Genomic DNA, 16751 nt, shown 5'->3' with positions numbered 1-16751 from the left:
GGAACATACTTCACGTAAGACTGATTTTAACTTAATTTCAGCACTTTCATAGAAGGGACCGTCCCAGATCTGTAACTGTTCAATGTTGTATTCACTTCACAGTGTATCAAGCACCAGCGTTGCCATGGATTGGTTTCAAATAACCCTTTATATATAATTTTATATTTATATATATATAGTTATATCAAAACTGATAGTACATAGTATAACTGGAAGAAAGAACTAAACTTAAAAGGATATGCTGAAAGGATGGAGTCTGTGAACACAATAAATAAAAGCTCCCTCCCCCTCCCACCCCACTCCCCCCCAACAAAACAAAAACAAAAACCAGTTGTAATGTACATGGAAAATTGTGCACAGCAGATTTTTTTTTTATATAAAAAGTAGATTCAGGAGCACATCCAATTATAAATGATTGTTAGGAAAATCATATAAAACAATGGAATACATAAAAGTGTCAAGAGTAATCGTCAGGGTGCGAAATTCCTTGGGGGCCAGATGCCCATGGCAAGCAGAAATTATCCTGGCAGCATCACTAAGAGGTCGATGTCCACAGAAGATTCTCCAGGGGTGCAAGCGGCATGGGCAGGTGGAAGATGTGAATTTCATACCCTGATTCATAGTTTTCACAACTCCATGTGCAATTTCAGAAAGACTCATCATTTACTGCTGACATGTCGCCCTTTGGCGTGGAGGAACGGGAGGAACCCTTGTCTGTGCTCTCCGACCCCGAGCTGCTCTGGTTCTGCTGTTCTGACCCTGCACTGGAGGTCACTGTGGATGAGGAGGTCGAGGAGGAGCGAGTCTTTTCCTTAAAGTCTGTGATAATGACGGTGACGTTGCCCACAGTTACTGCCAACTGCTGTGCGGTGCTCCTGTCCACATTTTTCAGCCGGGGCCTGAAAGCAACACCACAGGGGAAGAGCCCGTGAAATAGGCTACGGATGCAAAGGACTTCTGGCCCAACATCATCCCGCCACACACACAGACTGTATGTCGCTGTGGCACTGAATCTAAAATGCCAGCACGGATACCAGCGCTTACTACCAAATCTGCCGACTAAGCGTAGCAAGAACGAAACCGCCATCACTTAGCAAAGCTTCAGACCACTGCAAAATTATGACCAATTTATCTTTCTCCTGTTTTGGACTCAGTGATATAAAAGCAGCTCATATCTATGTGCATGTACTTTGAAAGTTAACAGTCCCACCCCCCCCAGCTCTTCACCCCACCCCTTCTTAGCCTACAAACCCCCACAGGCACCAAACCACCCGTGACTCTTGATTATGAGCACGTGAATCAGGGCAGCAACGTGGTATTTCACTCTAGTTTCAAATACCTTGAGGTGTGATTCGTTTCACTGGTCTTTGTTGTAGCATTTGCAGACTGTATACTGTTTGCTTCACTAGGAGGATCTTTCAGAATATCGGACTTTGGTCTAAATGGGGAGACAGAAAAAGAGGCATTTAAAAGACATCTTTGATTCACCTGCAAAATAATATAGTACTGTACGGAGTTACCCAAGAACTTACTTTGTTTTTTTGTTGGTATTTTTCTTGGTAACACTAGGACTAATTTCTTTATCTTTCTCGGGTTTCTCTTTGTCTTGCTTTTCAACCTTCTCCTTCTTCTCCTTTTTAGGGGGTGGTGGAGTGGCATACTGTTGGGCCACTTGCTGGGCCACCAGCTGAGAATTGATCCGAGGTTTTCTAAAACATTCAAGAAAAGATGCCTCATTATTTACTTTTTAACTGTTTCTTTAATTTTAAAATTTTGGTCTCATAATTTTTAGGTATTTTATTACTGGTATCTGGCAACTCAAAGTAAATTATATGGTGTTTATTATTTCCAGATAGTATGGTTAAGTCCATAAAACTTTTCCTCTTTCAAATCCACTCTCCGTACATCCACCTTTAATGACATAAACACACGCGCTCACACAAACATACACATCCCTGTGCAGTCAAGACTTTCAGCCAATAAAACATGACGCTGCTTCTAAGAGTGCTGAGAACACTGCTTCTTTTGAGCTGTCAAGATTATACTGACTGACAGCTTTCAAATACTCCTGCTGCAGAGGGTTGATCTCATTTTATTAAATGGACACTGGTAATCCCTTGAAAACAGAATGAAATTAGCAGTGTGACGTTCACTCCTCAATCTAATTATTCCGACTTGGTCTGCTCCCCTGATGCTCTGTGACGGGCACAGACAACACGTGTCGAGCAATAAAAGGTAACTGTGGTTCATACGCGCTTCCAAGGGGGTGAAGACAAAGTCACTATAAAAAAATCTCAGACACGTGACACATTCATTGTGCCATCAACCACTATGTCTGCACCAGTCTCCAACTGACACTGGCTCTTAGCACTATTGTTTACAAATTCTAAACGGTGCCAAATGCTTCTCACAATGCATGACCATTCGGACCCAAATGGCAAAGGGAGAAAGGAAAACCTAGGCACTACTTCTATACAATATTAATTTTCAAAGACATTAGCATCTAGATCGACATTTACAATATAATAAATTCTCCAAGTACAAGGTAGAAAACACGTATCTAAGTGGGTCATTAATGAGGTGAAGCAACCACCTGCCAAGATGTAATGATCCCCTTCAGACCCTACATCCCCCTCTGTTCCCAACGATGGAGGCACTGGCCAGAGAAAAATAACTGGACAGACAAGGTCTGCCTCATCAACGAGAGAGCCAGTGGTGGAAGAAGGGAAATGGGGAAAAAAATAAAAAAATAAAAAAAAATCCTAAGAAAATCAAAACAGAAGTTTCTTTCTTAAATAATTCCGCCATTTTTTTTTTCAAGAAAACAAACAAAAAGAGTTGCTAGGTACAGGACACGCTGGCTCCTAAGTTAAGCACAGTTACTGAAGCACCTCTTGGGAGGAGGTGTGATGTGGCGAAGAAGAAATACAGGACAAGGAAGGGACAGACACCGACTCCCTGACTTCATCGAGGCCAGCCTGCTAGGGGAAGTCACCGGGTTTGTTCTGAGTGTCTCAGTGCTGGTTCCACAACAGTGTGGCTTTGAAGAAAACACACCAACAAAGGAGCAATCCCAGAGCAAGTTTCCTATCGGTCTCCAGCAAACACAGGCCTTGGTTACGGCGGCATACGACGAAACCCACTACGGGTACGGTCACCTCAGGCTGGACCACAAGCAGCCTCACATGCCACTGAGCAAGGGATTCAAAGATGTGAAGTGCCCCGAGACAAAGGGAGGAAGGTACTTAACACTCTAAATCCCCGCCCCTCAAGTGAAAGGTGAAAGGTAACATTCTTTTTTCACAGGTTCTAACAAAGGCAGCAGCAGCCATTCTAACACATTCTCCTCTTTCAAAGAGGAAGTGTATCTGTTAATACTTACAGAGAAGATAATCACCACTACAAACTATTTCACAAGTACTCACAGGGAACACAAACAGACCAGCTGTCTACAGGGATTACCAAGCAGTTTAAATCAGAGTTTAAACAAATTGTCATATACTAACCAATACTCAGGTGTCAAAATGAAATAACTCAGCCAAGTGAAAACTCACTAAATAAAACTTTATGAAAAACTACACCTTGAGGGAGACTTTCAATTAAGCCAGTATGTGTACCTCACTGCATGGAAGTCTGACAAGAGAGGACAACTGGACACCAGTCCAAGACCACCTGCAACAGCAAGAAGAACCAACTGCACGTGGCACACCAGACGCTTGCCCCAGAGAAACCACTCCCAGCCCCATCACCAGGCCCAGCCAGTCTGAGTTAGGGGGACTGTCTCACTCCAGCATGTCCTACAGAGTTCTATGATGTCAGGTGGCACACCGCACTGTAACTGCCAATCAAATGTACACTCCTGAATGGCATGACCGTGTCTTAATCATCCTTCTCACTGTGGCATTCAACACAGTACCAGGTACCCAATAAAATTACCTACTGGATGAATAAAGAATAAACGAAAATTTCAGAGAAAGACAAAGTAGCATAAGGACTGAGAAAAGGGCCCAAGCTTTGGTGATCAAGAAGTCAACTGCCGACTTTCAGGAGAGCAAGCCACACGCAATCAGGGCTGCAAAGAGGAAGGGACTACAGGATGTCAGAGGAATAATCTAGAGGCGGCCAACAGGAACCCTTTTGAGAATTGTGGTGCTGAGGTAAAGGACAGCCCTGCCACTGCAGAAAGGGGTCAGCAGGGTTTGAGGAGATTTCCTTGGGAACGGGAGGCTTCAATCATGTTGTACACTGAAGAGGGAGAAAGACTGAAGGCAGGCAGAAGAGAGGGGTTAGCCATGGGGCAAAGGAGAGAAAGAATACAATCAAGAAACATGCTGGGATTGGGATTGACATGTATACACTGATGTGTAAAAAACTGATGACTAATAAGAACCTGCTGTATAAAAAAGTAAATAAAAAATAAAATTAAAAAAAAAATCAAAGCACTGGGAAAGGAACAGAGACGCTTTCTTCTGAGATGGGAGGGATGCTAGGTACTGGGGGATTACTGGCAGAATATGGGAGGGAGAGGTCAGAGGAGAGAGCCTGAAACGATGGACATCAGAAGTGGTGCCTGGGCTGGTGAGCAGCTGGCACTACCAGCAGAACAGAGAGGTAGGGAAGAGCAGAGAGGAAAGGAAGTCACACCCTCGTCTCACAAACAGCCCCTAATGGCAGGCGCTTGATGCACCTGCAAGCAGCTCTCAAGGACCCAGATGCTGTGCTGACCCAAGATGGATTATCCTCTCACAGGCGGCTCGCCGAGGCCATGGGCACAGCGTGGGCAACAGGCCAGGTGCCTGTCTCGTACTCCTCCCGCGGATGACCACTCTCTAGCATTTCAGCAGGGTAAGCAAACCCTCAGAATTCTTCAGTGCATGCGCCACAATCCAGCATCTGTAGGACAGTATACATACATACACACACACACACACACACACACACACACACACACACACACACACGGTAACATAAGCTGCAACTCCTCAAATGCAGCACGTGTGCACAACCACGCAGATGTCCTCACTTGTTCCTAAGAAAATGATGTCTGACTACAACAGTGAAAGAAATGGTCCTCCTCTCTAATGGGCAACCAAACTGAAACTTCACAAATGAAAAGGACCCAAGGCTCACTGGGATCAGATTATTACCAAGAAATATGGGATGTCTGCTAAAAGCACCTGTGTTGTTTCACAAGTACCTCTGTGTTCTCAATGTCCTCAAATAACAACCTAGTAATTCTTCCATCATCACTTGCTCCTTCCCCACAAAAACCCCTCACCAACAGGTGGGAATTCATTATTTTAATTATTAGAGTGGTTTTTTCAAACTAGTTCCCCCAACAAACCCCACAGTCCTTCTCGGATCAGGGAACGGGGTGAGGTGGGGAAATGCACCTAATTCATTTTGAAATGGTGCACTGCTGCTGAACACAATGCATACCTTTGGAGAAGGTGAAGAAATGAGAAGGGTCATCGGTGGGAGACCCTCCAAAGGTGCCACCCTGCCAGAACTGCTGTGGCAGCTCCTGCCATCCGTCCCCTACTTATTCCCAGGCCGGCGCACTCTGACGGCATGAGGATGGGAACATGCCACCTCCACGGAGAGCCACGCACGCCGCACCCCAGCCGGCCGCGCTCTCCAGCTTAGATGCTGTGTGAACTGCTGTCGAGCAGCAGGCCAGGACCACCTCACAGCCAGCACAGGACAGGCAGGCTACGAAGCCAGAGTCGGCACAGCATCCTCCACAGCAGAACTGATTGTCTCTGTTTTACCAATTAAGGAGACTGAAAGCAGAAAGATCAAGAACCTTGTCTAAGGTTCACAGTAAGTGGCTAAACTGGGATTTTTAAACTGCGATTTTTTAACCCAGATCCACCTGAACTTTTCGAAGACTCTTCTTATTTATTTATTTAATTTATTTTTGGCTGCGTTGGGTCTTCGTTGCTGCACGCGGGCTTTCTCTAGTTGCAGCGAGCAGGGACTACTCTGTTGCGGGGCGCGGGCTTCTCATTGCGGTGGCTTCTCTTGCTGCGGAGCACGGGCTCTAGGCGCGCGGGCTTCAGTAGTTGTGGCACACGGGCTCTAGAGCGCAGGCTCAGTAGTTGTGGTGCACGGGCTTAGTTGCTCCATGGCGTGTGGGATCTTCCCGAATCAGGGATCGAACCCGTGACCTCTGCACTGGCAGGTGGATTCTTAACCACTGCGCCACCAGGGAAGTCCCCACACACCCCTCTTATGAAAGTAACTTCAAATGAGTCTCCCCACCGTGTGTGTGTGTCAGGGGGTGGGGAGGGGCACAGGGTACTAGGGATGGAAGACTCAGGTCAACTCAAGCTACGGTTCCAACAGATACCTGCCCAAGAATTCCAGCACTCTCGTTAGCCCCGCCACCTTCACTGGGGTAGGAAGAGGACTACTTGGCTGTCCTTAAGGGGAGAGAAAAGGGCACGGGGAGAGGAGATGGCAAAGTATGTTTTCCAACGTCTTTTAACATTTCCTGTAAGGAATGAACCCTTATCATGATATTTAACACTGCTGATCAGTGAGAAATAGTTACTTCCCACAGATTTACACTGCTCAATGCAGTCTTTTAAGTGTCATACAACACACTGTATATAGTTCGCTTAATGGGCAGAATTTCCAGCATATTGCAGGACGTCAATTCTTCAATATGGAGCTGAGAGTCGGGGGTTCTCCAAAATTACCTAAGTTTCCCAACTAACAAATCTTAAACAAGCAATTAACAGCTTTCCCAAAACAGGGGAAAACATTAGATCAAAGAACATGGCTTACTGCTTTTGGTGACTACACCTCAAAGCCCATTAATCACCACTAACAAAAACAAACAAACAAAAAGCCCTATTTGACCAGAAATACTATACAGTATATAACATGGGGCCTGGTTTCCTTTATAAGTACGTTTGGCAACAAAAGTTTTTTCCTATCTTCTTCAAAACTGTATTTTTTTAATAAAAAATTTTTAGGCTTCTGAAAATTGTTTCATACCTTTATTGTTGCTTTTCCAATAGAGTTTACAAAGGAAAATCTGCTGTGACATTTCAGTAATAGACATCATCAGGAAATCTTGTCTATTTATTTGCATTTGAACAGCTAATATTTCAGAGAAGAGCTGATTCCATAAAGTGAAGCAAATCTTTTTCTAGGGACATCCTTCATTTTTGAAAAAGAAAAATTTCAGAGTTCGAGCACACATGAACACAAATGAGAGCAAAAAACAAGCTAACTTCCTGGACTGCTTTGGGGGAACATGGGCAAACCATATGTTTCCCCCGTACAACACTTTCCTTCTCCACTGTGTGCTCAGGGGAACCTGAGATCTGTGATCATTTCTCACGCGCTTTTCTGTAACTCAGCTCCCACAATGAGAAGCAGGACAAAGCCATCTTCTCGTAGTTCAGGCAACAAAGAGCAATAACAAATCTTTTTTTTTTCCTTGATTATGTTCAGCTCTTCCTAAACTAACATTTGTGTGTTTTGTCCACTTACGGAACTCCATTTTCAGTTAAAATACCCTAAAGGCTCTGAAATCAGACAATCAACTTATCCATTAAAAAAAAAAAGTACCCTGCAACTTACAAAACATCTTTGCCAAGTTAACTGACACTGCCCTTGAGTTCTGCCATCGTCTTTACCTCCCCCACCAAGCCCTTCCTTGCCTTGGCAATCTGTTGGTTGAAAAATCAGCAATTTCCAGGATCGAACTACTCTGGAAATGCCTGTCCATTTAGCTCACTCTACCAGGAGCCCACGAGTCTTTATGAGAGATCACATCATGGCTCTGTAATTAAAAGGAGACTTCTCCACATGACCCATTTCCCCGTCCCTCCACTCCAAAGGTTATTCTACACGTGCGCACTGGACTAACTAGGATGCATCTTACCTCCCCACCAATGACTGAACTTCTGTATTACTGAGCCCCCGATACACGCGCGCACGCACGCACACAGACACACACCAGCTGGGAACACAGCAGAGTACTCTGCACAGCCGTTACCGACTAAAATATTTTGAAAATGAAATGGGAATAGTAAATACAACCTCAGGGAAGCGGGTGGGCCAAATGTGTAAAATGCGTTATAAACTGCACAACTTTTTTTCTTTGCAGAAGTACCTGCTAAAGCCAAAATGAGGGTAAATAAATCTGATCTTTGTCTGCATACAGTATGTATTCCAAGTTAAAAGAAGCTACGAATCCATTTTCACACCAGCTAATGCCTGTATTTAGCTCCAAGGCCATGTAAGTGTTAAGATTCAGGGTCTGTCCCAGCAACACTGCCAACCACACACTACTGGCTCCTGGCTTCGGTGAGTGCAACAGAAAAGAGGCCCTACGAGAACAACTCTCTTTCTGTTCGTTTTACCCACCCGCTGCTGACCCATTGTAAGTTACATGCCAAAGATAAAGCAGAGGAGAAATGCTGTGAACAGAACACAGAAGTCAGGATTGTGGCTCCAACATCAATGACCATGAGATCTCAAAGGGTGAAACAAGACTTCTTTTAAACTCTAGACATGCACAGGTAGAACAGATTTGAAGTAATTAGGCTACTTTAGGGCTCTTTTCCCTCCACCTATACTTATATTTTAACAACTACTGCCTCACTTTATCCTCAACAATTCTACAAGGTATGTTACACAACCACTAGTATTCTCAGTTTAAAAAGAGAGAGAGGATTTACAACTACACCAGAGACAATCAGTCTGGTAGTCTTTCAGGTGTACCATGCTAGGCTGAGAGTTTTGTAACAAAGGGTTTTAATCTAATGAATATTTCTGTACCTTTTCATATTTGATTCACTGTTATAGTACAGTTATTACTAAGAATCACCCAGGTGAGTCAATCCAGCCCAATGAAGAATAACAGATGAGGAAATATGGCAGATAACCTAGTTTCGTAAATAAGTTGCTAGGGCGTTTCTAGGTAAGCACTTACTTTGCCACTATTTTAAAGGGCTGATTATCTTAAGAGACCAACGGACAAATACTCATCTATTCAGTTACGGGATGAAACCACAAAAAGAGCTCCAGTCAAATTCTTCCCTGACGCAGGAAACATAAGACCTTGTACTAGTGGTCAGTCCCAGGGACCAGGATGCTCTTTCAGCTTGCTGATTTAGGCTCAGTCCAACATTACTCAGACCTAGCTGGCTTTGCTTTGGAAAGATGAATACTCATGGCCTTCCTTCCCCAGAGCTGCTGTTGCCACAGAGTCAGGCCACGCTACACCAGGGTAATACGAAACTTCTATGACCTTGTGACCTTCACTGCTACAATCATACACTGTGTGGCATTATTAAATTCTCTCTGCTCCCCAAATAGTATCTCTTCTTGCACAGTTCTTTGGCCTCTCATGTAAACACCTGTTTTCATGAAATTTCTCAAATCTTCTAGAATGAGCCACTGGGTGGCCCAAAGGGGTCTGAGTTCATCTTCTAGGTTACTCTTTCCCACCAATATACATCCTTGACTCAGGAAAACCACTCTGCCTTGTACCAGAAAACTAAAATTTCCCCCTTAATTCGGACTCCAACTATCAAATTAAAAAAAAAAAAAAGTCAAGCCATCCCCTTTATTCCACTTACCTCTCCATCCTCACCTTCACAGGTAAATAGGGAGAGTATGGACTTTGGGAGTTAGGACAGCCTTTGGACTTTATCCAGACTCTGCTACCGAGCTTGGGTAAATTACTCAAAATGGAAATGGGGCCACATCTAATGTAACGGGGCTGAAATCAAGATTAAAGGAGGTAAAGGTCTCTTAGCTCGTCACAGTACATGTACGCAGAACATGCAGATATTCCACAAAATAATTCCCCTTAAAAGTAGTATCTACATTTCAAAGCACTAACTTTTCCAGCTGTAGATGCATCGACTACCCTTCCACAGACACAGGGAGGCCAATGGAAATATTTACAAATGAAAGAAGCTGGTAAGCTCTGCCCTATGGAAATGGTTCTAGAGACAGAAATCCCTCATGTAGCTTAGTGTCCTAAGTTAATCATGCCCTCTGGTAGCAAAGGCAGCACTAAGGATCCTCACTGACTTAGCTGTCAGTTTTTTTCTGCATTACTTCAGACAGAATTTTGGTTTTGCAGATATTCCTTTTAAAAGAGAATACCTTTAGGGGAGGCTACCGGACTTCAATTTTACAATACTATATATGGTATTGCACAAACTCACCAGATACAACTTGGTTAGAAACAACTGGCTCCAAGAGAACTAACATAAGCATCCTTAACAGCAGAATCTGAAATGTTCTACTACAGATTCAAAATTATCATTGTATTCAAATGTCTCTTATGCTCTGAAAACACACTTACTTAAAAAGTGCTTGAGCACCAGTAACTGTCGGCACTGTAACTTTTCTGCAACTCTGGAACATATGTTCAGAAAGTGAAAGGAGCTACAAGTGGTTGAGGCTCTTGAAAACAAAACCCTTATTTTATAAACGAAGCTGGCAGCAATGGAGAGAGAGCCTAGTCCAGGATGGTTCTCAGAGTGTGGTCCAGAGACTCCTGGGGTTATTCAAGACCCTTTGAGGAGGGTCTACAAGGCAAAAACTATTTCTATAATAATTACCTCCATGTGACATCACTGCTCTGAGAGCTAATGAAATGTATGTTTGTATATTCCTGTGTTCTAAACATTGCTCAGTTTTAATTTCTGATGTGGAAAGTATCTACAGGTATAGCCAACATGAGCAAAAGCTACTTGGGGTCCATAATAATTTTAAACAGTGCAAGAGATCCTCTGACCAAAAAGCTTGAGAGCTGCTACCCTAGGACCATGACAAATATTTTACTGTGCAAGTCTGCTGCTTCATCACAGGTAAAGAAAGAAGAGGTTTTCTTCAGAAGACAACTTCTAAAACAACTCAAGCTTAAATTCTTGCTCAACAAAAAAACTGCAAAAAAACAAACAAAAAAACCCCACCACCATGAAAAGCAGCATCACCTCCAAATGCAGCTTAAGAAAACATTTCAAAGATAAAGAAAAAAATTTAAACTTCCTAAACACAAGCACAACTTTCAAGAACAAGGCTTAAAGTATTTCAACCATAGACTATAAATCTGGCTTCCTTCCATTTCCTCTCCCCTGTGGTGCCTAAAATAACAGAATTTCATTGTGGCCATTCAAATATTTAAAGTAAATGTCCCATAATAAATATGCCCTTTAGATCTCTCACAGCATTTCTCCAAAAGTAAATCCACTGACAAAGAATGGACTAGTTGACATCATGTGAAGAAAAATGCTTCCTAAATTGTTTTCAAAATGGACCTTCTTTGAAGATGGCTAACTGCATTTCTTTCTGATAGCTGCCATTCCAAATTTTCAATACAAATTTTATTCTACAGTAAAAGACTGGTGTTAAGACTGGAAAGGTGTTTTGCTGGCTGAGGATTTCTTCTGAGCAGTGTTAGGATCGCTGCCACGCTTGAGGCAGTGTGAGAATTACAGTAGCTGCGGTGACTACAGAAGTGGTGGAGACACACCTCCCCTCGCACGCCTCCTTGAGGAGGAAAAGTCCATGTAGGTTACCAAATCCCAACTCTCTGGGCCAGCACCCCGACTTCCGAAAGCCCATCTGAGTAAAGGAGCAGAGAGAGATGTAACATTCCTCGTGCTGTCTCTTGTCCTGGTTTCACCTCCGGCATTCGGGCTTATGTTTCCAAATTCATCAAACAGACTTTTCCTGGTGTCTACTCTATGCCAAGGCAGGCGCTCTGCACTCTGAGTACGGGTGTATGCTTCTTTTCCAAGAAGTTGATAAAATATGACGCTTTAGATTTCAACGGCCAAGTTCTCTGTTGAGGGTCCTTTGTATTTTCTGGGCTGCTCCCTGTCACACAAGTTGGATCCTAGGACTTAGCAGGCTGAGGTGCCTCAGCTCTCTCCTCTGCTTTCTGTATTTATTTTAGAACCTAACTCCATGACCTTGGATGAATTACATACTCTCTCCAGACTGCAGTTTCCTCATTGATAAAAGAGATCAGAATAGAGTAAGTAAGCAATCTCTATGGCTCCTTCAGCTCAGATACTTGTATTCAATATTTAATAAAAACAAGTAAATAGAGTTATTTGTTCTTAACATACAGGCAAGTTTGCATTAAGTACATTCTACAAACTACACTGCTGGTTTGGTGACTTTGATATGACCTCTCCCAATCTCCCCAGAAGATACACAAAATTACCTTATAAATCATGCAAATGATTTTAAGAAGGATCACAAGACACTACAAATCTCTTCGCAAACCATATATCTTCAGATGCAAGTAAACTTGATGATGTATCAAGTCTTTCTCCAAGAAACTATACTAAAGCAATCCAATCTGCTCTGAAAATTACTTTATAGCTGTCAGAGATCCCATTTAAAATGCATGTAACCATTTTGAAATTACAGTTCATGTCACAAAACTGGGTACCTACAAAGCACACAGAAGAATTTGTAATTCTTCAGAGGGAACCGCCCCCCCCCCCAAAAAAACACTATTTAGATAATTTAAAGAAATCCAAGATCTAACAAACCAGTTGCCCTCTTCAGGTCTTGGTTTTCTCACCTGTAAAATTAGAGGGTTGGACTAAATGAAGGTAATCTTAAGGATTCCCTCAAACCTAATCCTTAAAACAAAAACATATGTACTAGAAAATAAGAGTTCTAACAAACAGGCTAGTTCACGGTCAAATTATAATGGGTTTCCTAAATCGCTGGTAGTCAAAACTTTCTAAAAGCCTATCATCACTTTGGAAGGATGTCTACTGCATGGTCTCTCAACCACAGCGCTGGTGACATGTTAGAACTCGTAATTCTTTGCTGTGGGGCTGTGCTCAATGCAGGGTGGGATGTTTAGCAGCATCCCTGGCCTCTGCCCACCAGATGCCAGTGGCGCCCCCATCCCCAAGTTCTGACAGACACTGCCAAATACTCCTTGGGTGGCAAAATCAGTCCCAGGTGAGAAACACTGGTCTATAGAAGAATATAATATAAAGGAGTAGAAACATTTATAAACATGGAAGGCAGCCCAGCAAAAAACAGCACTTGACCCATCAGAATTTTATCCAAAGATATCTACCAAAAACATATATAATATATTCATCATTCTAACTGGTTGGGGTTATAAGAGGGGAGGATTCGGAAAGAAGAATCCTGAGAGCTTTTAATATGCTGACACTGTGTCGTTGTTTTTTTTTTTTTTTAAATAAAGTTGTATGATCACTCCTCTCCAACATTTTGCAAGTTTTATTAAAGTTGTACACTGCATAGCAGCACGGACATATACCCATCATAAGATAGATCAGTTACAACGATTAAACATGATGTCTTTGGTAATTCTACATAGCTAAGCATCACACATTTGGTCAGGAACATATCATTCTCTCAAGATCTTATGTAACATTATTTTAATACGCAGAGCCTTTTCTAGGGGAAAAACCCAAGGTAAAATGTAAAGCAACTTCTGTGTATAATACCATAAGACCAGTCTGTTCAATCACCAAACAGATGCTTGAGGGAAGACTATCTAATGGTCTCTACACAATTACGACTCTGACAATGTCATCTTCGGGCATTTCAGGTTAATCATAGTCTTTATTTGAAGCAAGGGAAGGAAAATTTTAGGGTATTTTATTTACTTCAAATGGTTGAAAAATTAGATGTGAATGAAGGTGATGACTCTGAAACCACCAGTAGCTACTGGCTAGAGACATGAGCCCTGGCTTGGAGAATTCCTTCAACTCAGTATACATGACTTTGTTGGGCTGGGACAGGGGGACAGTGTGGCACAGCTTGAAGATGGGAATTCATATACCAATTTAAACAATACAGTAAATCTTTGAATTAAATGTTGGTCATATTTGCTACTCATGGATGAAACATCTCTCAGAATTCCAGAAAATAATTAGAATTTTTTGGATAGGAATAGAAACTTAAATAAATATGAGAATATTCTGAGGTATGCCATCAATACAGTTGTCCCTCGGCATCTGAGGGGGACTGGTTCCAGGACCCCAGCGGATATCAAAACCAATGGCTGTATTTGCCTGTCTGCTGACCCCTTAGCTCCTGAAATGTCAGTTCTCATACTTCATCTGCTAAACTCATACCTACTTTAAGACCCAGCTCATATGCCATTGCTTTCCCAATTTCTCCTGGCAAATAATAGTTGGTGGTCAGATTTTCAGGGTTCCCAAACCACCGTGACATACTTCTACTACTTAATGTTCTACATTATAATATTACCCTATTTATCTGTCTCTTTCCACAAGATTATATACATCTCTGAGGCAGTCCCCACCTTTTACATTTTATGCTATACTCTCCAAACCTGCTTCAAAATAATTACTTGTTTGCCTGACAGTCGGTCTATACAATGTGGTGCAGACAGCAGATACTGTATCAGCATGTAACATAACGTTGTATTCTAATACTGAACAGTTTCTCTGGGCCTCAGAACTGGGGGACTTTGTATAACTCTTCTTTTATACTGCCAAGACTTGTATTCTAATACTGAACAGTTTCTCTGGGCCTCAGAACTGGGGGACTTTGTATAACTCTTCTTTTATACTGCCAAGACCAAGCAAAAAGCCTCACACATGAGAGGTTCTCAATGAATATAATAACTATCTATCCCAGAGATAGAACAGCTCCCAGTTTGTAAGAAGTGAAGAAGAAAATTAACAGATGATGAAATGCTTCCCATGAGGCGGCACTGTGTTGAGTGTTTACATGTATCACCTCATAATTCTCACAAGTTTTTGATGTTTTTGGTGGAATCAAAGCTCAAAGGTCCAAGGGCCAATAGGCTAGAGCAGTTTACCCTAAGTTTATTCTCCTTCCACTAAGCCACATGGCCCAACCCAAAGAACCTTGAGAAGAAAGGGAATGCAACTGGAGCCAGTGAAAGTGAGAAAAACAAAGGAAAACACTAAAAAGAGAGCCGGAGAAAGTTTTCATGAAGTAGTCAGTAATACTGAAAACTGCAGCAAATGAAAACTTGAAAACAGGTCTCTGAATCTGCCAGTCAAGGAGGTGCCCTTCCAAACGAAGTGTTTCTCTTCCATTCCTTCACTAGATCACACATGTGCCCCTTAACCCTTCCACCTTTCCTCTTACCTCAAATATCTCAACTACTTCAACATATCCCACACATATACTCACAACCATACAGGTATGAAAAAATGCAGACTATGACATTCTGTACTGCAGTGCCTGTATTTTTAAATATCTAGGGCTAGGGAATTAGGACAAAATTCTTGGGAAGTCAAGTCTAAGTCCTTCAGGAATGTTCTTGGTCTTCTGTTTCTCTATCAAAGTAAAAAAGATCTATGAGTAGTAACAACTGACTTCACAGAGCATGACATAATTAATAAGTCTGCTTACTTAACCTTAGAGAAACCACATTATCACCAGAGTAAGTACTGTGGAATCAAGTGGGATTCTCACACTACCAGCAAGCTCTCCAGTTACACAGATTTATCTAAATCCTTAGCTTATAAGGGATACTTAAACTGGGACGATGGTATACTGCATACACACATGTATCTGCATCATTCTGGTACAGGCACTTTTTTTCAAGTTGGTATTCCACTCTGAAGCATCTCCCTTTGGCATCAAAGTAAGCGAATTTTCATGGCTTGTAATAAGTTTCCAACAAGGTAAGGCCTGTGTGTGCCAAAAATGACTCTGAAATGTCTTTGTCTGAAAGGGACTTTTTTCTTCTTAAACTACATTGCTGCAAGTGCACTGTCATCAAAGCTCTGCTGAACATCTGATTCACTAATTTGCAGAAGTACAATGGAGATTTTGCAATTTTTTTTAAAGTCTAAAACAAAATTTTAAATGTTTCATCTTAAGCTAGAGTTGCAAAATGGCATAGAGTTCCCACATACCCCTCACTCAGCTTCTCCTAATGTTAACATCTTATATAAACAAAGGATAATTATCAAAACCAGAAAAGTTAACACTGATACAATACTCTTAACTAAACCGGACACTTTTCTGGACTCGCACTAGTTTCCCCACGAAAGTCCTTGTCTCTGTCAGCCTCCCATCTAGGCACCCACATTGCAGTTTGTTTTTCCTCATGTTTAGTCTCCTCCTATCTCTGACAGCTCCTCAGCTTCTTTGTCTTTGATGGCCTGGACACTTCTGATGAGTACTAGTCAGTTGTTTTGGAGAAATGTCCCTCAATTTGGGTTTATTTCACGACCAGAATGAGGTTATACATTCTGACAATACATTCTCCTGACTGCGTCACAGTAAGGGGTTCCGGATGTTTCCATGTCTTACCCCTGATGTTAACCATGACCAGGTGACTAATGTAGTGTCTGTCAGGTTTCTCCACTTTAAAGTTATTATCTATTAAATAAAAGACTTTAAAAGAGTTACCTTGAGACTCTATATACCAATATGCCGTTTCTTCTCAAACTTTCACCCACTAACTTCAGCATCCAAATGTGGACTGTGCAAATATTGCTATTGTTTTGTTTTGGCCCCATGGTGATTTGGTCTTCCACATTTATTAACTGGAATTCTTCTGAGAGGTGTCTCTTCAAATTCATTCATTTATTCAATTATTTTTATCAGTATGAATTCATGGCTATTTATCTTATCCTATGGGTTAAAACCCAATTCTATCGTTATTTATTTTGTTGCTTAAATTGTTCCAGCTTTGGCCATTAGGAGCTATTCCTTCAGGCTGAGTTCTTTTGACAAGCCCCCACCCTCCTGTGATC

General features: G+C 42.1%; 1 protein-coding gene across 1 annotated transcript in view; it reads right to left on the bottom strand.

Moving 5' to 3' along the window:
* Window positions 1-531: 531 nt before the first annotated feature.
* The window catches only part of RYBP (RING1 and YY1 binding protein), a 70897-nt gene continuing 54677 nt past the window's right edge, over window positions 532-16751 (bottom strand). The window contains exons 3-5 of the mRNA XM_079712841.1: window positions 1533-1709; window positions 1340-1438; window positions 532-899 (exon numbers count right to left, since the gene is read on the bottom strand). Of these exons, the coding sequence (XP_079568967.1) occupies window positions 647-899; window positions 1340-1438; window positions 1533-1709 (529 nt within the window). The 3' untranslated portion in view covers window positions 532-646. The remainder of the gene's footprint in view (window positions 900-1339; window positions 1439-1532; window positions 1710-16751) is intronic.

This window comes from Hyperoodon ampullatus (assembly GCF_949752795.1).
Source record: "Hyperoodon ampullatus genome assembly, chromosome: 10".
Lineage (NCBI taxonomy): Eukaryota > Metazoa > Chordata > Mammalia > Artiodactyla > Ziphiidae > Hyperoodon > Hyperoodon ampullatus.
This window is presented reverse-complemented; position numbering and strand designations above follow the sequence as displayed.